The 24,056-nt window shown below is 40.3% G+C and overlaps 1 protein-coding gene across 1 annotated transcript in view; it reads left to right on the top strand.

Annotated features, from left to right (window-relative positions):
• The window catches only part of Tspan12 (tetraspanin 12), a gene marked incomplete in the record, with an annotated part of 65,948 nt that overhangs the window by 749 nt on the left and 41,143 nt on the right, over positions 1–24,056 (top strand). Inside the window, 3 exon segments of the mRNA XM_013503288.1 lie at positions 288–422; positions 13,229–13,311; positions 13,953–14,088. Coding sequence (XP_013358742.1) covers positions 288–422; positions 13,229–13,311; positions 13,953–14,088 — 354 coding nt within the window.

Genomic DNA, 24,056 nt, shown 5'->3' with positions numbered 1-24,056 from the left:
AGCCCGCGGACCCCGGGGCGGGGCGGGGCGGAGCTCCGGAGACCCCGGGCCGTCCCGAGAACGCGCCGAGCCCTCCGCTCATCCCGGGGGGGGTGCGCCCCTGCCCGGCAGGTGTTATCTGAAGCCACTTTGCAACTTTTGGAGCCCAGCTTCTGTTAGACTTTAACCAGCAGCTTTCGCTGGGGGAGTCTCAGAGGAGCGCGGCAGCGAGCGTCGGGCCGGGCGGGCGGGGGCGGGGACGGACGGGCGGCGGGCGGCGCGGGGCTGAGCCGTCTCCCCGCCCGCAGAGCGCCGCTGCTCGGGCCGCCGCGGCAGGATGTGCTGAAGGATGGCGCTGCTCCCGGCCGAGGCTCACGATGGCCCGAGAGGACTCCGTGAAGTGTCTGCGCTGCCTGCTGTACGCCCTCAATCTGCTGTTTTGGGTAAGTCGAGCGGTTCCACTCCTCCCCGACAGGTGGGCACGGCTGGACCGGGTCTTCCAGCCCCCAGATAACGCGCCGGGGGGCACGCCTCGGCGTTAGTTTCCTGGAATCGCACCCTCCATCTGTCAGAGAAGTAAAATTTGACCTTCTTAAAATGTCTTTGATCTAGCTCAAGGTCCATTTGTAATTAGAAAAAAGAAATCCGCGTCTGGATACTAGTGTCAGTAAAATTAGACCTGGAGTTAATCTAGGGATATAAATAAATGCACGTGCTTGCACTGGTAGATAAGAAAATTATGACGTACTACTTAGGGAACCACTTGTTCTCAGGAATTTTAGATAACTGCATCGTTTTTTTTCTTATGTCACCCTACCCATAAAACTTGGTTGGGGCAAGCAATTTTGTAGGAATTCATACCTAGATATCCTATCAAAAGACTGGATAGATTCTTCTAGGACATTCCATACAGTCTGAAAGGTGATTTCCACGTAAGTATTTCTAAGTTGGCAAAGTTCAAGGAATTTCGTGTATGCTTTTGGAAAATCTCGTAACTGTGGAAATGAAATATATAAATTTTTACGCCCTGTGAGTGATTTTCTGTGCTTTATATTCACGCAGAATTTTCATACTGTTATTCATAGTCACATTATCATTTATAAGACTTGGGAAAATATAAAACTGAAACTCCGATGTTTGTTTCAGGAGGCTGTCATGCTTAAGCAGGGTTTTTTTTTGTTTTTTGTTTTTTTGGTGTTTTTTTTTTTTGCTGTTTTTAAAAATGTCTAGTCAATAGTTTATATTCAAAATTCCCTGCTAAAAATTATAAGGTAGAGTTACTTTATTTGACTGGCTGACTGGCATTGACCAGCCTTTTTTTGAGAAGGCAGTCAGTTACACATGATTTCTAAAGGGTGACATTTTGGTTAAACTGCTTCTTATGGATGGTACCAGTTTAAAGTGAGAAACTAGGTTTTAGTTCAGTGAGTAATCTAAAAGATAGCTAAAATGGTAACTTTATTTTTTTCTCAACCTATAAAACCATTGAACAGTCAGATTTATCATTTGGAAATATAAGTGATCTTTATGTAGTTTTTAAATTACTGCCTATTAAGATTTTTAACTCACTTTCTTTTAAAATATGTAATTATTACTCCTACTTGCTAATTTTTCATTTGTCTACATGATGTTTTAATTATAGCGTCATCACATCCTATCACTAAAAGGAACTTTAAAGATGGCCTGGTTGAACTTCCTTTCTTTGTGAATGAGGAAATTAAGAGCAAGTCCAATGACTTGCCAAAGGTCAGATATTCTAATGGGGCCGGTGCCAGGAACAAAAACTCAACTTTCTTGCATTTAAATAGTGCTTGTTATATGTAGCCTTGTTCAGTTTTGAACCTTGACATTGCTAAGATATTTTTGTTTTTCAATATAAAAAAAATGAAGCTTCAGGAAATTTCTTGACAATTTGTATTGTGCCAACAGAAAAACCTAATCATTTATGAAACTACTGCTCTTCTGAAAAATGAAATTTTCCAAAACTATCACTTCCTTCAACTACTCCAGTGTTCTTTGTGTCCCAGAGAGAGGAAAAATGTTATTTTTTTTATTGGTGTCTACCCTTCAACTTTCTCACTTTGCATGTGTGTGTTCTACTTGTCGATTTCTTTGGATGGCTTCCCTCTTTCCGAAGCTCCTCTTCCAGTGACACCGCCTCTCTAGTGGAGGAACCGCGGTTTTCCACTAATATGCTCTCCTGTATCTTAATTTCATATGCAGTTAAATTACTCATACCTGTTCACATTTACCATTTTCATTCATACACTTTCATGATTTTTCTTTTCATTAAATTGCTTCCTCTCAGTTGGGCTAGTCTTAGGGGTGGAATTGCCATGTCAAAAGATGTAAAGACACCAACAGTAATAACAAAAACAAGATGTACAGCCAACGTAAAAATAGCTGACAGTTATTCCTGTGTTTGTAGGCATGTTCAGTATCTGTTTCATAGGTCTTTGTTTTTTTTTTTTTTTTTTTTTGGTTTTTCTCCGGTACCGGGAACCGAACTCACAACGTTGCGATTGCCAGGCAGGCGCTTTTTGCCGCTGAGCTAAATCCCCAGCCCCATAGATCTTTAAAATAGGTATAATTCCTACTTTTTAGAGCTGTTGTGAAAGTTAGAATTATGTATACAGAGCACTTAGAGCTCTGGCACATAGTGCTATCTAGGTAGTAGTATTCTGTGCAGTTTTTATTCCTATAATATTGATAATCTCAAATAGATTACCAGGAAGTAGGTTGCTACTGTATTTGTGCTAGTAATAGTGGCAGTTATTATTTTTATGATTAGCAATGCTGCCCCTGCAACCACTGTTACAGTTCATTTGATCTGGCAGCCTTGTCCTGGAAACCTAACCCTTAGTAATGAAAGCACGAAAACACATCATTATGTGTACACAAATATTTGTTGCCGTGTTTTTGGTGTGATGGTACATTTTAATTTTTGTCACTCTGGAACATTTAAAGTGTCACCTCACTGTTACTTTATTTTGTATCTCCCCCACTACCAGTAAGCATCAGCTATATACCGTTTACATGTACATAAGATGTATATAATATATAATAAGGTTTTATTTCATATTTCATATCATTGACTTTCATAGTTAGCATCTAAGTTTGCCCTACTGGTTGTTGGTTTCATTGATGTTATTTGCTGCTATGCAATAGTTACTTTTTCTTTCTTTTTTGAAATAGGGTCTTGCTATGTACTTTAGTCTGTCCTTGAACTCACTGTGCAGCCCAGGCTGGCCTTGAACTTTTGATAGTCCTCCTGCCTTAGCCTCCCAAGTGCTGGGATTGCAGGCATGCACCACCATGCCTGGCCTAGTTAGAGTTTTGTATATTCTTTTTAAATATAATTTTTCTAGAGAATTGTGTATGTTCTTTTACATTTAAATTTATACTTCTTGTCTTTTATAAGGTTTCTTTTTTCATATAGACCTTAAGATTATTTTTTCTAATTAAAAGTATCTACTGGAACTTCTATTGGAATTGTTTGAATACTCACACTAACTTTGGTAAAATTAGCACTATTTTTCAAGGCTAGAGCAGTGTTTTCTGTTTTATTACCAAGTAGAAGCAATTTTTACTCCTCTGCCGGACACAGTTCTTAGCATCCTTACATTTCTCTGTCTTGTAATTCTCCTGACAACCCTGTGAAGTAGTTTTTCTTCTTATTCCCCTTTCTTTAGGTAAAGAGACCAGTATTCAGAAGTTTAGTAACTTGCTAGTAAGTGGCAGAACAGAAATTTGAAGCCCAGTTTTGTTTTTTATGCAAGAATAGTCAAAGTTGTATTGCTGGGACCAGTGGAGAATGTATTTGGAGCAGCCAAGTAACATCTTTAGCAGGAGGGATTAGCTGTCCACCTGTTCATTCCAAGTCCTCCAGAGGAGGCTTCTCAACCAGTGTGCCCACAGTCACCTGTGTGTCCTGCCGAAGTGCAGATTGGGATTTACTGCGTCGCTGGCTGGTGTGAGAGTCAGCATTTTTTTCAGTGTTATAAATTGAACCAGGGCCCCATGCATGCTGGGCGAGCTGGGCAAGTGCTCTGCCACTGAGCTGCATCCCCAGCCCTCAGCATTTTAAATCGGCTCCTCTGTAACACTGATGCTTCTGGTCTGAGCTGCCCCCGCCCCTGAAAAAAGTCAGGAACAAGACTTACGTATCTACTTTTAATTCTCATTCAAACCAGACTTCACATCTTGATTATGAACAGAGACTGTCCACCCAGGGGTTCAGAGGGTGGTGCAGTTCATTCTTCACTGTGCATTTTATTTTATTTTACTTTATTTTTTTTGAGACAGGGTCTCACTATGCAGTTCAGGCTGGCCTTGAGCTCACTTTGTAGCCCAGGCTGGCCTTGAACTCTCGGCAGTCTTCCTGCCTCAGCCTCCCGAGTGCTAGGATTACGGGTGTGTACCACCACACCTGGCAACTCTGCATTTTAATAAACATATTGTCTGTTTCTATGGTATTAGTACCCATTAGCTTTCTCTGTCCCACTGGGATTTTACAAAAGAGAAGAACAAATCCTAATCAGGAGCGTACTGAGAACTCATACAATTTTGTTTTGCTTTCTGGGATTGAAGATCAAATTGAATAATTTTTTTCTTTTTGAGTGAAAAAGTACATGTTGAGTATTTTTTTTTAAGTGGGAGGCATTGTTGTTTAAAGGGGCACAATCCAGAGCGCATTCAGGATCAGAAATGCTCTGATTCTTTGTGTTGTTGTGGGTGCACCACCTTGGTTTGCCATCTGTTTGAGTGTTCCTGCTGTGCTGTGATGAACTAGAGCCTGGTGCAGTCCTGCTCTGGCAGCAGGCATACACACTCTTTTTTTTGAGACAAGGTCTTACTATGTATAGTCAGTGCTGGCTTTGAACTCAGTGATCCTCCGGCCTCAGCCTCCTGAGTGCGGGAATTAGAGGTCTGTGCGGCCGCCCTTGGCTTCCAGGAGCTCTTTTGCAACCATGAGTCACACTCTTGTCTACACTGCAGCAGCGCTGTGTGGTTATCATCACTTCAAGTTTACTACACTTTACTATTTAAATGGCTACTAGTTAAAGAAATGAAAGCTTTTGTGTATTTTAAAGGTGATTTCTGTTGCTTTATGAGCGTTCGTTGTTCTTGGATGTTAATTTTCGGCTATTACAAATAGGAATAAAATGGTACTCTTTGGAAATTTTTGAAGCTGACATTCATCAAATCACATTTGTTTATAATTTTTTGGAGGTTTGATGCTCTGTCTGCAGGGTTTAATCCTCATTTCTCACTATATGTAATAGTTTTCTTTTTTTACTACCATTATTAAACATAGTAGCACCAGAGAGGATCTACCCTCCTTAAATATGAAAAGAAACACAAAACAAAGCCTAAGGAAGCAGAAATCTCACTCATGCTTTGGGGATGCATGCCAGGTAGATGCAACAAGACACAGTATTCTGCTGCTTTTTCTCTGGCCCTCAGTAACTTGGCGCTTGCAGACCCTGAAGAGTCAAATTGTTGGTAAGTGCGAGTTTTCATCCAAAGGGCATTTATGTAGTCATGCTGAAATATTATTTTTTAAATTTATGTCCCAGCTTTATGGTATGAATTGCAGTCACATTTTCTCAGCTCTTTCTAAGGAACAGTGGAGAGCCTTATAGTAAATATTTGTGCTCTGAAAATAAACTTTAACCATGAAAAATTCCTTCACTTGCACAGCAGAGGTCCTATATATGTATTCAGCTAAACAAAGACCTGAGCTCTGCAGCCACTGTGTGCTTCTTGAGAAACGTGTTTTGAGAATAAGTATACGGCAGCTTCTTGGGAGCCCGTTCTGCCCTTAACAGGGATGTGAACAGCAGCTGCACACGTCTGACCCACCAGCCGTAGTCTCGAGCTGCATCCACACAGTGGAGTTCCCTGCTGCTAACTGCACAGAAGTGGTTGTGTAGAATGAGACATTCTGCACTGCCTGTAGGGTAGCCATAAGCATTCTCATTATCATGCAATCCAGAATGACAGCAAAGTGCAGGAGATGTCTCCGAATACACCAGAACACTGGAGGTTTTAAAGTGAGTCTCTCCTGGTCAGAGCCAGGATGGGTGGTCACTCTAATACAGGAAGAGCTCATGATTTTTAAAAAACTACCATCCAGATTGGATCCACGGCACTGTTGGGTCAATTGTAATAGATGTTCCTGTAGATGGTACCCACAAGTGGTCTCAGAGCCGTACATCAGCTGGCTTAATGTTGCCCTTTCCTTCGTGGCATTACATGTGCTCCCTGCCCTCTTCTTTGATGTCCCCTGTTAAAGGAAAAGTGCCGAAGGTACTGATTTCCAACAAGGCAGAGGGGAGCAAGCAGGAGAGCGTGAAATAGACGTGTTACATTTGCATTGTAGTAGCAGCACAAATAGTCAAGGATTTATTTTACGTTTCAGTAAATAAGAACATTTTTGAAGAAGGAAAGCTCCTACTGTGGCTTCTGTGTTTTTACGATGAGTGAACAGAGGTTCTAAAAGTTTGAATTCCTTGTTCATTTTCTCTTTGTACAGGCAGAAGTGTAACTAAGGTCCAGATCTCTTCGACATTCTCCTTGCTAGCAGATTTGACGTATTTTTAAAAAGTCCAGGTAGATGGTTATAAACATCTGTCATCTTTGAAGAGAAATTGTTGTTATCACTTACCATATGGGAGACTGTAGGTGATATTTGCAGACAGCTGAAGGATTTAAGAGCTTGTTTTTTGACTGTGATCCACTTGGGGGAAACTATAGGGGTACATTTCATAATAATACTCAGAGAACATGGGTACACATACAGTCCTGTGTCAAAAACAACTTGGTGCAAGACTTGTTGTTCTATAATTAGATCCTAGCAGAACCAGATTTGGTCCCCCATATAGAAAGTTTCCTATTTCTAAGTATTATTGAGAACTAGCATTTTCTAAGAATTTTGCAAGGCAAGGTGTGATAAATACCCTGCTGTGTAATTTATTAAATACATTTCTACAAAGTAATACATGTGTTTTTTTTGTAAATATTTCCTTGAACTTCAAATAATTTGTTGCATTACTTGAGAAAATGTGGAGGAGCTGTGAGGCTAATTACATATGATAACCACAGCAATATAGGCATCAAAGAGTGACAGCTGAAGAATTGCTTTCCTGACCTGATCAGCACACACTGACTGCATGTGTTGAAATTTCACAGTGAAGCCCATAAATGTGTGTAATTTTTATTATTACAGATTAATTACAAGGGAAAATATAAATTTTAAAAAGAAAAGAACTAATTTGGAAAATTAGCATAAAATACCATTATTAGTGAGATGTCTGAATTGCATACGTAAGTCACAATTTTGACTTAATAACATGAGGGTTTGTTACTGAGTTCAGTCAGAGTAGTTTCTTGCTACAGGCATGCACTGTATTTGCTGCTGTCTGATTTTTTTTTAACTCCTTGAGTAAAATCAGTCATTGAAGATGAAATTGTTTTGAGACCCTTAATGGGACTGGAATTAATGCCTAAAGAGAAAGCCACTTACTCTGTTGCTTGTTTCCTGTAGGATAATGCTTTGTGTTGTTACTGTTTATTTTGACTAATATTCTGGGTATAGCTACAACATGTAGCTCCTGTTGGAGGAAACTGGTGGGACTTAGTAGAATGAAATGTTCGTTGTATAAAGGAGTTTTGAGAACATCTAGCCAGCCTCTATCTTGAGTTTTAAATCTCTATATTGTCATTTGCCAAACGTCTCAACTGATACTTCTAGTTTTCAGTGGAAAGCTTTGTTCTTGTTAAAGCATCTTCTGATTTTGTTAAAGATCTCTAAGGGTTAGCTTATCTAGCAAGATAAACCATGTCCCTTTAATGTAGATATATTTTTACTCATTCACCTAACATGCATTGGATCCCTCTACTGAGTATTCTTCTCTGTGGTGGGAAGCTGGACAACAGTCTGTATCTTTCTTCTTTAGGGTGTGTTGGGCGGGTAGAAAACGGGAAATGAGAGGATAATTGCTCTATAAGATCTGTCCAGAGAGCTTTGAGAGGGAGGAAGTCCATGGTTCAGTACAGAGGGAGTCTAGAGACAATCTCTGCACTCTGGTGCTGTGTGAGCTGGCCTGGGGAAGCAGTGGGGTAGAAAGGCCAGGTCGGGCGTCTGCAGGCAGAAGGACCAGCAGGAGTGGACAGGGTGGAGTTGGGAAGTGTGTGTGGTGCCGTTTGCAGACAGCTTTGTCATGGTCGCAGTGTGGGAAGAAGCTGGTAGGAAACGAGGTTCCAGAGATAGGTTCAAGGGTGGCTGAGAGGCTTTGTGCGACCTGCTCAAAAGGTTAAGCTTTATTCTCTAGGAGGGAGTTGTGGGGAGAGGAAACCAAAGTTGAGAAGGAGCCACAAGGGACAGCTGTAAGCTGGAGTGCTGGATCGTTGGTCTGCTGAGGTGAGTGAAAGGTGGATTCAAGGTAGAATCTGTGAGCTGGAAAGTTCTGTTATTAGGAGATTATATAGAGGAGGAGGACCTGAACTGATCAAAAGCAGCAGGAAAGGGGGCGGACTTAGCCGGATGCCTCACAGGAGCCATCTGAAGAACTTGAGACTAATTAGATGTCAGGCAGAGGCAGAGGGAGAGGGAGAGGGAGAGGTTCAGGCTGTCTCCCAGGTTGCCAGTTTGCAGGGTTGAAAGGTTGTTTATACCATTTACCAATACAGGAAACATGGTAGGAGGGAAACACCGCCACACTGAGACAGGCAGCTCTGTGTCCTAGGCCCGCTCCCATGCCCGGCCTGGTAGACCTTCAGATATCTGAAGATCCCATTTCTGAACTGATTTCAGTGAGTCTAGTGTTGTAAACTGACTGAGAAAAATTGAAAGAGAGCTCTTAGGTCAAAAATGACTTGTGATAAATAGGGATTATATATGGGTCCCACTCTTCTTAGTAATCATAGGGATCTTCTGTGAAGTAGAATTTTTAAAATAACATTTTATAAATAACTGAAGCTGAGGAAAGAATTGAACAGTGTATCTGAAGCCATATAGATGAAAAGGAGTAGAGTTGAGATTCCTATGTGGAATTTAAAGTTCAGTGGCTTCCCATCGTGGTACGGTCAAGACGGTACACGTTAAGGTGGCTTCTAACACTCGGCCGTCCCACCCTTGCCTGACCTTACCATGTACCAGTTCCCTTCTAATGTGTAACGCTGCCTTCCACCCTTGGGCTTTGGCTCTTTTTTCTGACTGGAAGGTTCTTTACAAGCCCTCTCCTCATTAACTTGACAGCATTCTTCAGATCTTAGCTGTCTGGGAGAAGTCCCTTTGGCACTGTGAAATGGGTCAGGCATTCTAACAGGAGTTCGCAGAGCACCTTGTGCTGTTTCTTCCTAGCACTCAGTACACTCCGCAGTTACATATTTATGTGTAAATTTTGAGTTAGTGGGTGTCATTCCTGCTTAACTGCACCACAGTCTCTGTTTCTCACCCCTTGGGCATGGCACAAAGAGCAGGCGATCGATATGTATTTTTTGATTGGAAGAAAGACTTCATGCTTCAGTTTTTTTGTTATTTCATGTATGTAGTTATTGCCTGTGTCCTCCAAGGGGCTGCAAAAAGACCACGGTCTTGTTTCTTCTATTCATTGTGATCTCTGAATGTAGCCCAGTGTGAAGCAGATAGTAAGTATTCAATAAATGGTTACAAACAAATGACAACAGTAAACCACACAGTTAACTGGTTTTCCAAGCGGACAGGCATTCTTCACTTGTCAAGAGGGTGCAGAGCTCCCCCAGGAGCCCTTATCTAGAAAGCCTGTTTCGTGGCCACTGTTTATGTCAAAGAGGACTCATCCCTGACTTAGACACTCATTTAATTGTCCTACAGTACAAAAAAAAACTTGTTCAAAAGAGATACACTGTTTTTGGTTATAAATAACAACTGTGTATAATGATGACCACTGTTAAGAAATTACAACCAATGAAGAATCAGATAACTTACTGACACCTGACTCATAGCTACAATTTTGAAAATGGACTAAACAGTCTGTAAGAAATTCAAGGAGGGAAGTACCAATGTCAGTTATTACTTTGAGTGGAGTTAAATGTAACTGCAAAATAATTAAAGATAATTAAACAAAAGAGAATGCTAATAGGCTGTTCTCTCTATGTGTCATTTATAAGGTACTTAAAGACCCAAATTTAGCTAAGTCAGGAGACACACACAATCTCAGATTTAATCAACAGCCTCCTCATGGTCCTGTGCTAGCCTGTAGTATTTTAGTAGGTTTTATTTTTAGTAGATGTTATTGTTTGTTTTTTGAAGTGGGGTATCACTATATATTTCTGGCTGGCCTTGAATTCACTTTGTAGTCCAGGCTAGCCTTGAACTGGCAGAGCTCCTCCTGCCGCAGCCTCTGAAGTGCCAGAATTACAAGCAGGAGCCACCATACCCGGCTTAGTATGTATTATTGTTACTAGGTGTCTAAGGCAAAAGGTCCGTAGATGACTGCCATTGAAAAGACAGTACGTTGTACTCACAGACTGCATGGACACAGTGATGTTGTGTCACTATGGGGGGCAGCAGGATGCATAGGTTGATCACAGGCAGAAGGAGAGATGGGACCATGGCCGTGTTCTTACTGTGGTTCCCACAGGAAGGGGTGGCTGAGGCTTCTGGCCCGGTTGAATGACAGGGTTGGTTAGGGCAGGTGTTTGGTGGCCTGAGTGTGAGATATGGTCTGATAAGCAGTCATGATGTATTAGGGTTAGGTAAGGCAGGGGGAGGGTGTATTGATAAACATTAACACTAGGTAATGGGTAAATAAAGATTAACTATACTTTGCTTTCCACCTTGGTATATGTTTAAATTTTTCAAAACTCAATTTTTTAAAAACTAAATCATATTGAAAATGTGTTCTCACTGGAAGCTTTTCTAAAACCTGCATGATAACTCCTAAATTCTCAAGGTCTTTTCTATTTTGATGGAAATCTTTCTGAAATACGCCTTACATTTATTACCACAGTGTAGTAAAATTCAACACAACCTGATTTTTAAGAACTTCTAGCATTTTAATGAACATTGATTACCATTATGCCAGAGACTTAGCTTTAAATGCTGGTATAAGGAGTGTGTAAGGCAGGAATGAGACTTTCAAAACACAAACAGTGGCCACGAAACAGGCTTTCTAAATAAAGGCTCCCAGGAGAGCTTTGCACCCTCTTGAATAGTGAGGAATGCCTGCCTGCTTGGGAAACCAGCTAGTTAGTTCACTGTTGTCATTTGTTTGTAAGTATGTGCTTAGTACCTACTGTCTTTCTGCTTTGTACTGGGCTAGACTCAGATTCACAGTGAATAGGGCAAACAAGATCCTGTCCTTTTTACAGTCTCTTGGAGGACGTAAGCAATAAATATACACACAAAACAATGAAAAACTGTAAAAAGTGCCATGAAGCACAGATAAATGACCTGATGAGGGGCTACAGACCAAAAGCGGCAGAATCGGGATTAAAAACCCAAGCACCTAGGCTTTGGAGCTCCAGACTAAGACCTTGTCTCTCAAGTTAAAAATGAGGAAAATCCGTTAGCACGAAGAGCTCAGGACCAGCCTGTACAGTATGCACCTTTCCTTTTTAAAAGGAGAGCTGTCTTTAGAGGCTTAGCTCAGTCTACGTGTCTGTACTAGATTCTTTGTGATCACTGAGGGCTCAGTGCTTCTTGTCCTGTAAGTAAAAATATATTTCAACCCTACAAATAAACTTAATCCATTTTTACACTTAGAATAATAAAGATCATTTCTTAATATTTTGAGCCATCCAGTCATTGTTAAAATTTTCCCAGTTGTCACATAAATGCCTCTTCGCAATTGATTTCCTTGAATCGGGATTCAAACCAGGTCAGCATATACTGGCAAATCTCTTAAATCTTACCTTTTTCCTTTTTGTTTTTTTCATTTGCCAGTGTTTTGCAAATTGAGGAAACCGGATAATTTGTCTTGTAAAATAATCTCATGTGGTGGATTTTACTGATTACATTCCTGTGGTGGCATTTAACAAGTTTTAAGTCTGTTCCCTATATTTTCCATAAACTGATAGGGCTGGAGGCCTAACAAGGTTCTGGTTTGATGTTTTTGGTAAAAAACACTTCATAGGCATTCTATCATGGTGGAAGACACACTGAGTCTATATATGAAGTAAGAGAGCCCGGTGGCGTCTGGTATCATCAGCCAGAACTCTGTAGTGGCTCTCAGTTCTCCCTGCGCATTAGAACATTAGTGGAGTTGTTACACACCTCTGATGATCAGGCCCCACTCTAAGAATTGATCTGTGATGGGCCTCGGCTCAGTAATTTTTTGAATCTTAGGTGATTCCAGTGTACAGACTGTACTGAGAATCCCTGACCTAACAAATTTGGTAGTAACTGGGGAACTTTTCCTAGAGCTTCATTGTTGCAGAAGAGTTTGTTAAATGCTGGTGTGGCAGTGTAATTTCTGGACATGTTTGCAAAAACTCTTCTATTAAAATTTTCACTCAGGGACTGGGGATTTAGCTTAGCAGCACAGCGCCTGCCTGGCAAGCACGAGGTCATGAGTTTGATTCCCAGTACTGGAAGAAAAACAAAACAAACAAACAAAAAAAATTTTCACTCAGTCTTTGGTTTTCCCTTTAGCTTGTACAGGAAAAGTAGGATAAATATAAATAAACATTCTTATCAGTTGTCTGAATATTGAATTGAGTATCAATATCCAAGTGACCAATGAGTTTGGAGAATTTTGAATTTATGGATTTTAAAACATATGATATATTGTAAGCCATTGTATATATTATTATTTTAATGTTGATATTGGTTAAATGTTAGCCAGTAAAAAGCCTTTTAAGTCAGCTCCTGATACCTTTTCCACAATATTTAATTGCCCACTGCCTTGCTTTTAAGTGTGATAGTGTGCTTTAGGCTCATCTTATACATTTGATAATGTAGTTGTTTTGTAGTTTCCACATTTTAGGTGATTTCTGCCCTGAACCTGAAATCATCATTTAATAGTTTAGTTTTCTGTATCCTATTCGGTGGCATTCTATTTGGTGGCTATGGAATGATTACTAAATGAATTGAAGTATATTGTAGTGATTATAAGTTTCAATAGGTAGCAAAAAGCAATTAGGAAAAACTGTAAAGATTATGTAGCAAAATGCTTATTTTTAAAAAATTATGAATCCTATAGTAGTGAGTGTTGCATAAATCCTTGGTTAACAATCTGTGTGTATGTGTTCTTCTCCACAGTTAATGTCCATCAGTGTGTTAGCTGTCTCTGCTTGGATGAGGGATTACCTGAATAATGTTCTGACTTTAACTGCTGAAACGAGGTAAGCTCTGTAATTGTTGATAGTAGTTTTTCGTTAGGTTTCCTCAGATCCTGGATTTTAAATGCGGCTGTTCCTAGCTATTTACAGGGTGGTGCTCCTCTGCGACCTTTAGAGCAGTTTTTCCTGCCCACTGCAGTCTGTTGCAGACACTTGCCTTTTCCAGCATTCTTGTCAAGGTGCGCCACCATCCCTCGAGGGGATCAGGCGGCGGTGTGTTCATATGGACATTTCTGGGTATGGTGACACCAGGGGCTTGTCCTCCGTGCTGTATCTCAGTCATGTAATTTCTGTGTCTAAAGAGCAGCCTAGCTTCTTTTCCCTAAGAAAACCACTGTCAGCTTCCCCTTACCTTTGTTGTCCTTGGCTAGTGAAAGCCAAACCTCACAAGGGCATTTTCTTCTTAAATTTCAAGAGTTGATCCCTTAACATCACAAGGGAAAAATTACTTGTCCTTACCGCTGAATGGAGATTGTAATATATACTTCTCAGAATTGTGGTAAGGGTTACACGAGATACCTTTTTGTAAAGTCCTAAGCACAATGGAGCTTGTAAGCACTTAATAATAGTTAAGTTTTCCATTGTGTCTTGGGAATATTTTGATTCTATCTTACTTACAGTAGGATGTGGTTTTCTTCTTTCAGGGTGGAGGAGGCAGTCATCTTGACTTACTTTCCTGTAGTCCATCCGGTCATGATTGCTGTTTGCTGTTTCCTTATCATTGTGGGAATGCTGGGATACTGTGGAACAGTGAAAAGAAACCTGTTGCTTCTTGCATGGGTACAGTGCTTTTATCTTCATTTCATTATAGTTAAAAAAGACCAGCTGGCAATGTATTATTTGTTATCAATCTGCAAGATTGTGTACCTAGGGAACCATGATAGCAGTAACTTTCATCTGTGGTAATTGTTTAGCTTCCTGTGAGGCTGGAATCTTTCCTTCCATGACTGATGATTTCAAAATGAATACTTGCTGTACTGAAATGATGAGGCAGGCAAATATGTGAACCTTTTAATTATTTCACTCCGGCTGTATGTTAACATTTTCATTTGAAAGTATTAGTTCTTTTTAGCGTCATAGACCTTATTACCACGGAAAAAGTCCCTTGGGACCAGAACAGAGACGTCATAATGGAATTATTTTTCCTTCTCTTCTAATTTTAAACAGCTCATCCTGTTAACCCCTGTCGAGTCAGGCGGTGGGCTAGCAGATAGCGATTGTAATCCTGGTGCTGTGTGTGTATTGTGCGGTGGATATAAGTGAGTCTCAGTTTCTATGAACATAATTGTTTTTTCTTAACTCTTAAGGAGACTGCACTACTTTCTAATTTTCATTGCATCCATTCAGATTCTGTGATTAGTCTTTTAAGTCAAAACCTAGCAAATTCTCTTTTAACATTAAAATTTTCAGTCATTTTAAAGTGGCTTCTACAGTATATAGATTTTTAGAAGAGGATTGATGATGTAAAATATTAATAATTAGTGGCACCAAGTAGTGAAGCTGCTAACATATAATTGCAGATGTGTAAAACTTCTGAAAAATTAATTTATTGAGTATATTCCTTTCTTTACAGTAGTTCTGAGCCCTGGCTATGCATTAATTTTATGTAGGAATCTGAAAAAAATGGAGTGATGTGCCAGGAGGCTGGATCCCTGGGTAGAGAAAATCCTCAGTTGTAGTATTTGAGGATTTCCCAAGGACACATGCACCCGACATGTTTGGTTTCAAGTTACCAGCTGACATTATTGAGTGAAGTTGGAGGAAGAGGGGCACAAGTTGGCTGGCAGTCACCGGTTTTCATACCTGCTTCGCGGGCTCCGTCCTGTGGCAGCTCAGATGGAGACTTGGCGTGAGGCTGCGCTGAGGCTCTGCATTTCACTGGAACAACCTGTTTTAGTGGATTCCTGGGCTTCTTGGAGAATAGCTCTTCAGGGTGAGGGTTGGAAAGCAGAACGCACTGTAGAAAATAAACCAGACTTAGAAGGGAAAGATGCTCACCGCTTTACTTCTCTCCACATGCAGAGAGTGAAGAGCAGAACGACGCAAAGTTTTGAAATCCTGTTTTGAGTTGGACTATCTGGGCAATGACCTTAAAATAACCTGAAGGAGTTTATATAAGTGTTCTGTAACTTGAGGGGTATATATTTAAAGTTTTAAAAATCTCAGAATCTTTTTCTAAAATAATGGTCTCAGCATGATGTCCCATAACCAGTACTACAGCCAGCGTAGGTGTGGCTGCTGTCCTCCTCCCTCTTTCCAGCTCTTACTCAGGGTGCTCCCCAGGCAGGCGTGCTGGTGTGAAGTGTGGTTAGGCACTTCATGGAAAGATGTAACTTTTGGCAGTGCATTTTGTTTTTTTTGTTTTTTTTTTTGGTTTTTCTCCGGTACCGGGAACCGAACTCACGACCTTGCGCTTGCGAGGCAGGCGCTTTTGCCGCTGAGCTAAATCCCCAGCCCACATGGCAGTGCATTTTGAAAACTGTTCATTCCATTTACTTCCTACTAAAGCAAGTTGACAAATAAAATAAGTTGTCCTGCTGCTTAGGTAAGAAAGACCACGGACTTGTAACTGAGAGTCAAGTTTGTGATCTGGGGAAGAGCTTTATGATGGAAAAGTGACATGGATGGCCAAGGTCTTAAGGGTGACTAATGTGTTCATTTATTTACTTTTCACTTACTGCTCACATCTGTACTACATCTGTTCTCTCAGTTTTTGCCATCAGACCGATGTATGTGGTAGATAAACAACCCTACTGTTCTCTGACGAGAACTCTATAGCATTTACAGTGGGTGCTGTGAGGCCAGAGAGGAAGAACTCCAAGCTTAGCCTCAAGAAGTTCCTGCTGGTTTCTGAGAGAATGACAGGTTCAGATTGATCCTTCTTTTTTCTGTCTCCTTCACTTACTGGATGTTCTCTTTCTCATGAAGCAACTTTTCATGCATTTCTGTTACAGGGTACGTGGGTGCCATCAGCATCTTGGTTGCTTCTTCCTTTGACTGCCTTTGTTCATTTTCCATTCCTGTTGTGCTGTTTCTCTGTCATGGCAGTCTAGACCTCACTCTTACCCAGCCCAGAAGGACTTGTTCCTTGCTCAAAAATGAGCTGTGGTCTCAGCTCTCAGTTACCCACCACTCACACCCAGCCTGCATCTGGTCTGTCTCCCAGGCAGTTTCTTCTGTGACTTCCTCTCCATAATTCCTTGCCCTGCTCGGTGACCAAGTCCCACACGTACTGGTTCTCCAGTCCCAGCAATGTGTGCCCTCTTTGCTGCTCTCATTTGGAAAGCTTTTACGCATGCTCTTCTGACTGTTTGCTTGCCTGGCTGTGGAGCCTCCTAACTAATCTTTCTGCCTCTGTTACCTTGTTTTCTACTCCTAAACCTGTGCTGTTGGGTCAGTCTAATACAACCAAACCAAGACTTTCTGCTCCAAGACTTTGGTAGTCTTTCTATTGGATAATAGTATTTTCAAACACCTCACACTTGCATCAAGCCCATCTACAGTCAAGCCTTCATCTACCATTTCTAGCTTTCTGACCTAGTTCAAGGTTCTCTGGCCAAGCTGTGATTTTGACCCCGGAGCCACTGTTGTTTGTTCTTCGCTACCCTTATTCTTACTGGCCTTTAGCTGCGAATTTCTTCTTAAGTCTTTTGTTCGAATGTCACCAGCCCATTAAGACTTGTCTGGAATGCTACCTCATGAAATAATAGTGATGACAATAATAACAGTGGTGACGTAGATAACATTTCTAAGGTGCTTACCATCCCAGAAACTATAGTTTCCCATAATTTTTACATGAAGTAATCTGTTTTATCCTTTTCACAGTTCTTATGAGATAGGTACCATTACTGTCACGTAATACAGATGAGGAAACGAAGTGCAGGGACATTAAATGATTTTCACAAGTTTTCATAGCCAGTAAAGTGAGGATCTGCTACTTTCACCGGTGTCCATTTCGAACAGCACATTTGTAACAGTTTTGCTCTTTTACTCTACAACTGCTGACTTTTCCTAAGTTCTTACTCTGGTGTCTTGCGGCTTATGGACCATTTTCTTTTTTAATGTTTTCCATTTTTATTAGTATGTGTTTGTGATACATAATAAATACATTCATCATGGGGAATTGGTACATACACGTACTGCATCTTTAGATAATATCGTTCATTTTAAACCTAACAATAGTCATCTGAGGTAAGTAAATATTAGATGAAACTTAGGGCATTCAGTAGCATACCCAAGGCCATTGGGCAATAAAAGGTAGAAACAGCATTCAGACCTGTGATTCTGATTGCCGCGTAAACTTTTACTGGGCTTTTACTTGATGTCGCTAATACATTCTCCTCAACCTTTGAATTCCAGTCCATGTATTGTGCTTATTATGAATTTCCCTTTTCATAATCAGCCCAAGCTACCGTACACCAAACAGTTGGTAATATGAACCCTTCATTTTTCCCATTGCTTTAATATGTGTTTATTAAATTAAGTGATGAGCAGGAAACCAGAACAGCAAGAGCGGGGGCACCCAGCGTGTTAGCCCGAGGACGGTGCCTGCTGGTGAGACGCCGAGTGAGGTTGGAAAAGAGGAGCCTGGAGGTTAGGAGGACTAGATTCCAAGGGCAAGGCCTTCTCAAGGAGGTGTAAGTTAATGCAGAATGCGGCATGATAGTCTTGGGCAAACTTTTGCAAGGCAGCTCTCACATGTTTTCTTTTTTTCTTTTGTGCCCTTTTGCCTTTTATCCTAATTTTGAAAAATAGAACATTTGTTACTTTTACTTTGGATATAAATATTTAAACAAACAGAATGTATTCATCCAAGTTGCCCATTTCCCTGTATTTAGTCCACTTCACTTGTCAGACCTGGAAACCAGGTTTTACCGAGAAAGCTGTTTTTTAAGGACAGTGAGGAGCTGCTGTGTCTCTTGAATGATTGTGAAAAAGAGCCTGCAGCTGGGCAGTGGTGCTGTTCAAGCAAAAAAAAAAAAATCATCATTCATTTGCCTGGGTGGAAAAACACGCCTCTTTCATAACCACCTTTACAGCGACCCTGTAAACCGGCCCCCAACGGGAGCAGTAACAAAAGCTAAGAGGGCAACTATTAGAAAGTATTTCTGATGAAGGGTTACACATTTGACCTTTCTGTTAAATTATAGGCTTATAGATGCAAGTTTGTAAATACCCTAATTTAAAGTTCTTGAATTTAAGAGTCCAATTAAATTGAATTTCAGGTAAGCAATTTATAATTTTTTACTATGAATATTTCCCTGCAATAGATATGCATGATGTACTGAAACATGATTTGTTGTTTATCTGAAGTTCAAATTGAAATGAATATGCTGTATTTTGGTTGAACCTGGCCACCCAGCCCTAATTAGATGTGTTCTTAGTAAGTGTGAAACTGTCATAGACAGAAGAACATTCATGTATTTATATGAAGGGATTAAGAACAGTTAAAATCTAATTATAATGGGAAAATAGGCCAGAAATGACTGGGAAAAGAAACTTGAACATGTTATGACTTCCAAAGTAATTTCAGTAGCAGAAATTTCCTCTCTTTAAAAGAGAAAATTGAAGCTAAAAGGAAATTGGTTTTAAGCCTTAGATGGGTACTTTCCAAGGCTTGAGCAGTAGACTAAATGAAATTCATTTGTTATGGCAGTTCTACCTTGCTATTAACACAGGCATTAGGAAAGCAGTGCCAGCTCAGGCGGAATGTAAACAGATTCAGCAGACAAGTTTACATTGTTGACATCAGCTGAATGTCACCATCAGGAGGTCATTATTTGTCAGGATGTGATCCTAATATGTGTTCACCTGCCAACACACTGCAAGCAGTCCAGCACTGGGCAGCAATGAAGGTGAATGTACTTTATATAAAGACCTGTGGGTTTTGTTTAAAGAGGGAGATTTTTTTTTCAATTTTATTATTCTAGAGAATTTGCATATGGCTATTGTGTGGAAACATTTTAAAGCTTTCTTAAACTATAGAGTAATTGAACCAGATCTAAATGATTTCCTTAATAGAAATCAAGTTCATGTTTAATGGCCATGGAGAAATTTCTCCTCTTTAACTGTTCAGTTGTTTAAAATAGTAATGGGAAACCTGGGTTTCTTTAAATAGTAATGAACTTTCTGCAGACCCTTTGTTTAAAGCTTTCTCTTATGTAGTTATTAAATTTTTTAGTTACATAGCTACTAATAGTAAGTTAAAATTAAACTATGACGCAGAATATCTTTATTATATTGTTTATATTTTTGGTTGAAAGCCTTCAACTTTACTTCTAAATCAAGGTTCATTGTATCATTTATGAACATAGGAACATATGTTCACATTTGCTCAGTGTTTTGCCTTTGTTTTCTCAGAAAATACTCATAGCAACTAGATGTGTGTTATGGGTTGTGTCTAGATGGTCCCCCAAAGCCTTGTGCAGTCATAGGTGGGGCTTTTTCAGAGGTGGCTGAATCTCGAGCGTGTGATGCTGGGACTGATTCATGGTGCAGTGCTAGGATCAAGGGCACCAGGATTAAGTGTGTGAGTGCTACCCACCCTCAGCATCCTGGATAAGATAAAAGGGGCAAAAAGAAGTTGCTATGGTCTCTTCCTTGCTTGCTTTTGTTGTCTTTTGCTGCTGTGACCTGGTTCTCCTCTGTGATGCCCCTCCAAGGCAGCCCTGCCTTGGAACCAGCCGATTATGGACTGAAGCCTCTACAAACTGTGTGCTAAATAAATCTTTCCCCCTTTAACTGTGGGTATCAGGTGTTTTGTTTCAGCAAGAAAAGGAACAAAGACAATGTGATTAGACTTACTTTACAAAAGGTAGAGTGCCCAAAGACACACAGCTGGTAGTCTCTGTCATTAGTATTCAAATACAGTCTATGTTCCAAGTCCATGCATATTTTACCACATACTGCTGGTATAATACATTTAATTCATTACAGGCATTATTTCTATAAAGCCTAGCTATGCTTCATTTATTGCTCCAGTGGATTCAGTAGTCATTGGAGTGAAATGTAACCTTTTGGTACCCTTATTATAAAAAAACTGTAAAAATTCCTAGTTATCATTCTCTCTAATCCTGTCAAAGAATCAAGCAGGTTCTCCTTTGTCTTTTCCTCCCTTACAAGTCTCCATTTCTTTCCTTTTTCCTCCTTAAACATATATTGAGCATCTAGCCTGTTATGGACACTTAAGGGATGAAGTGAATGAGGAGAATAGAAAGAAAATAGCGGAGTCAAATGTAGTATTAAATGTACATATGAACAGCTACAGGAACCTGGAATCAGGAGCAGTGGAGACCTACTGACGTCTTCACTGGGAGTATTTGAACTGGATATTGAAAATGTACTAGGATTTTCTGGTGGCGAAGAGAGGTGAAAGGGATTTGGAGCCACATAAAAACTGTATGCAAGTGTGGAGGGGTGAAAGGATGTGGCAGATACAGGCAAAAGTTAAGTAGGGCTGTGGTGCTGGTGTGCAGTGAGAAGAACCTAAGACCAGTACAGTTGTGAAGGTCTTTGTAGGAAAGTCTGATTGTATGTCTTGGATTATACAAGCCCAGTGGGTAATTCAAGTTAGGGGTAAAATTGTTTACATTTAGGGCAGGAGGCAATAGAAAGCCTCGGTATGTAGTGGAACATGTAGTATTTACATATAGCGTGTAGTAATTACGCTAGAGTTTTTGTGTGCACAAGAGCCCATGACTTAGTTCCATGACTGTTTGTTTCTTCAGTGATAGTGGTATGTCTGCCCAGGAAAGAATGTGAGCAGATGTAAGTGCCGTGTCAGAGACAGGGGACCAGGACAAGCGCATGATATTCATGGTCTTAGTGTTCGGTCTTTGTAAGAGGGTTGGTGCTTAGTGGACCTTTGTCTTACTTCAGAGTTGGAAGGATGAATAGTTCCAGTGTTTGTATTTCTGTCCTTTGCACAGAAGGGTTCTCTGTCACAGTCAGCATTTTAAACCATACTATCATTGTTTCTTAGTAGGTACATTTCAGATACTTCTGGTTGAATATAAGTCAAGTAAGTCTATATCCATTGATTTAGTGGCTGTTGTGCCAAGTTCAAAGCTCGGTCTTCCTGTAGCAGGACACGCAGTCTGAATGCTGGTCACCAGTTCTGCCAGCGCTGCCTTGAGGTGAGTGCAGCATGTGGGCACTGGTTTTGTACTTGTTTTCTTCCACATTTGTCTCCTAACTGAATTTCTTTGGTGAACATAAAGCTGTGGACATCCATTTAAAATTAGACACATTCCTGAGTTAAATAAGAGAATCAATCACAAATGCAAAGATGGGAGAATTAAACCTAGGAGGAATTATGGCGGACTGATCAGGCTCGCAACCTTCCAAACAGGTGGATGGTGAAGGTTTGAATAAAAGAGACAAGTGGTATGATTTTAGGGCTCCAGGAGGACTGAAACCCTCTACCAGAATTTGAGATTCTCTGGGGGCTGAGACAGAGAACTTCTCTGGGCGACCTGTATTAATATGGTTTTCAAATAAAGGACAGGGATACCAAGGAAAGCATGGGAAACTGAGCAGGACATAGGGAGTCAGTACAAAGACTTCCCCAGGTAGTAAATTATGCTAATTAGGAGAACTATCTTATCTCCAGGTGGACATTCATAGCAGGAGTGAGATACCTGCTGCTACAGTCTCTAGTTAACTGGGGTTGGAGCCAGGCATCCTCAGCTGTGGCCTTATCTTGTCCTTTGAGGCATCATGATGTCACAGGCCACTACAGGCCTTAGCCAGGACTAGTAACTCGCAGAGATTCACTTACTGTGAATCTGCTGCCCTTCTCCAGACAAGGGGCCTAGGCCTGGGACAGACTCACAAGTAAACATAGAAAGCCAATTGATTAATATTAAGTGCTGCTCAGAGCTGCTTCATAGTGGTCTCCATCAAGGAAAGTCATTTCCAGATAAACTTTAATATGTGATATTTAATGACTAAATAATATGATTGTGCATTAAAGAATCCTTTTTCCTTGAAATTATATAAATTTTAGTAATACTTTTGAAAGTTTTCCACATAACTTCCCACTTTTTCACATAAAGTGTGGTCACAAGCCCTGGTATATATGCTCAGATTAAAATGAATCATCTCAGTTCAAGAGCCAGAAATAAAAATTAAAATTTTATTTGAAATATACAAATGACATAGCTATAACAGTTCATATCCCTGTTAAGGCATAATTTGAATTATTCTAAAATAAATGGCTGTTACCAAATTTTCTTCAGTTTGACTTTATTTCTGTTTTCAAATAGAAAGCTTGGAACCTATAAATTTTCTCAAAAAGGTTACAACTCTGAAGATATTTTAGAAACATTATCCCTAAAAAGATATGAATTTTTGCTGGATGATACTTGCAATTTAAGAATTGTTTCTAATTAAATAAAAATGTGAATTATTCCATTCTTTCTCCCAGGAAATGACATACATTTATTTATTTATTTATTTAATACTGAAACACTGAATTTATTTTCTTCTTTTAAATTTTCTTTTTGAACAAAACTCAAACTTCATGGGAGGGAAATATTTCACAGAATCAAGAACTGGGATCTCATTTTATTGAAAAGTCTTTGCACATCAAAAGAAATTACCAACAGAGTAAAAAGGAAACGCACAAAGTGAGAAGAATTTCAGCTAACTGTCCCTCAGATAAAGGACTTGTATCTAGAACATGTAAAGAATTTAAAAAATAATCAGGCCCCCCAAATTCAAAGGAAGCAACATTTTTTTTTGGAAACAACATTTAAAACATTGAAAAATTCCAAGTCTCTTCAGGGCTTGCACCACTGAGTTGAAAGCATGGACTGATAATTTTAATGAGGTAATTAGTGATGTACCTTTTAGAGTTATTTTTGTTCCAAAGTCTCTCTTTGTACTTGTTAAACGTATTTTGAAAGAACTCCAAGGAACAGTAGTCTTGCTCTAGAGAATTTAATAAAAGGATGTGAGAAAGTGTTTGAACTGAAGGATGAAGAAGGGCAGGTAGGTGGTGAAATGGTGGGCAGGTAGAACAGTGGCTTAGGGGGCCCTGGCTGGGACCAGGTCCCTCTGTGTGGTGGAGGGATCGTTCGGGCTGGCACAGGGAAGCTCATGGTGGCTTTGGAGACGCACATGTATGTCACTGGGTGGATGAACAGCAGATATAGCGGACTTGGCTCTGGGAGCTGGGACTGAGCTGGGGACTGTCTTGATTGCCAGGTGCACTCAGCAGGCTGAAGTTCTGTGAGCGGAAAGTGATGTGATCTGACCCATCTTGTGTTCATATCCTTGGGAGCAGTGTCTGCTCCTAGTTGCTTCTGAATCTTTTGCTCAGTTACCTGCAAGAAAATAGTGACCTCACTGCTCCCCTGTGGGATAATGGGGATTTCCATGTACAGAGCCTTTGATAGAAGAGAGACTGGAATACTTTTATTCTTATTGTGTCCCTTCAGTGATAAACAAAAGTTCATATAGGGAAGGACATCCTAATGTTTTTCCCAGATACCCATTATTAATAACATTTTATTTATCTGAGCGTAGTTTCTATTTGATAGCAAAAACACAGCCATCAAGCTAAATTATACAGCTAGAAACTGCCTGGGGCCAGGGGTATAGCTCAGTGGTACAGCACCTGCCTGGCAAGCATGAGGTCCTGAGTTCGACTCCCATTACCAAAAAACAACAACAACAACAACAACAAAAACCTGCCTGTTAGCTAAGGTGCCCTTCAGGAGACAAGCCAACCAGGACCTTGGAGA

The sequence above is a fragment of the Chinchilla lanigera genome, unplaced genomic scaffold (genome assembly GCF_000276665.1).
Source record: "Chinchilla lanigera isolate Chin_1 unplaced genomic scaffold, ChiLan1.0 scaffold00078, whole genome shotgun sequence".
Classification (NCBI taxonomy): Eukaryota; Metazoa; Chordata; class Mammalia; order Rodentia; family Chinchillidae; genus Chinchilla; species Chinchilla lanigera.
The sequence above is the reverse complement of the archived record's forward strand: the minus strand, read 5'-3'. Positions and strand labels throughout refer to the sequence as shown.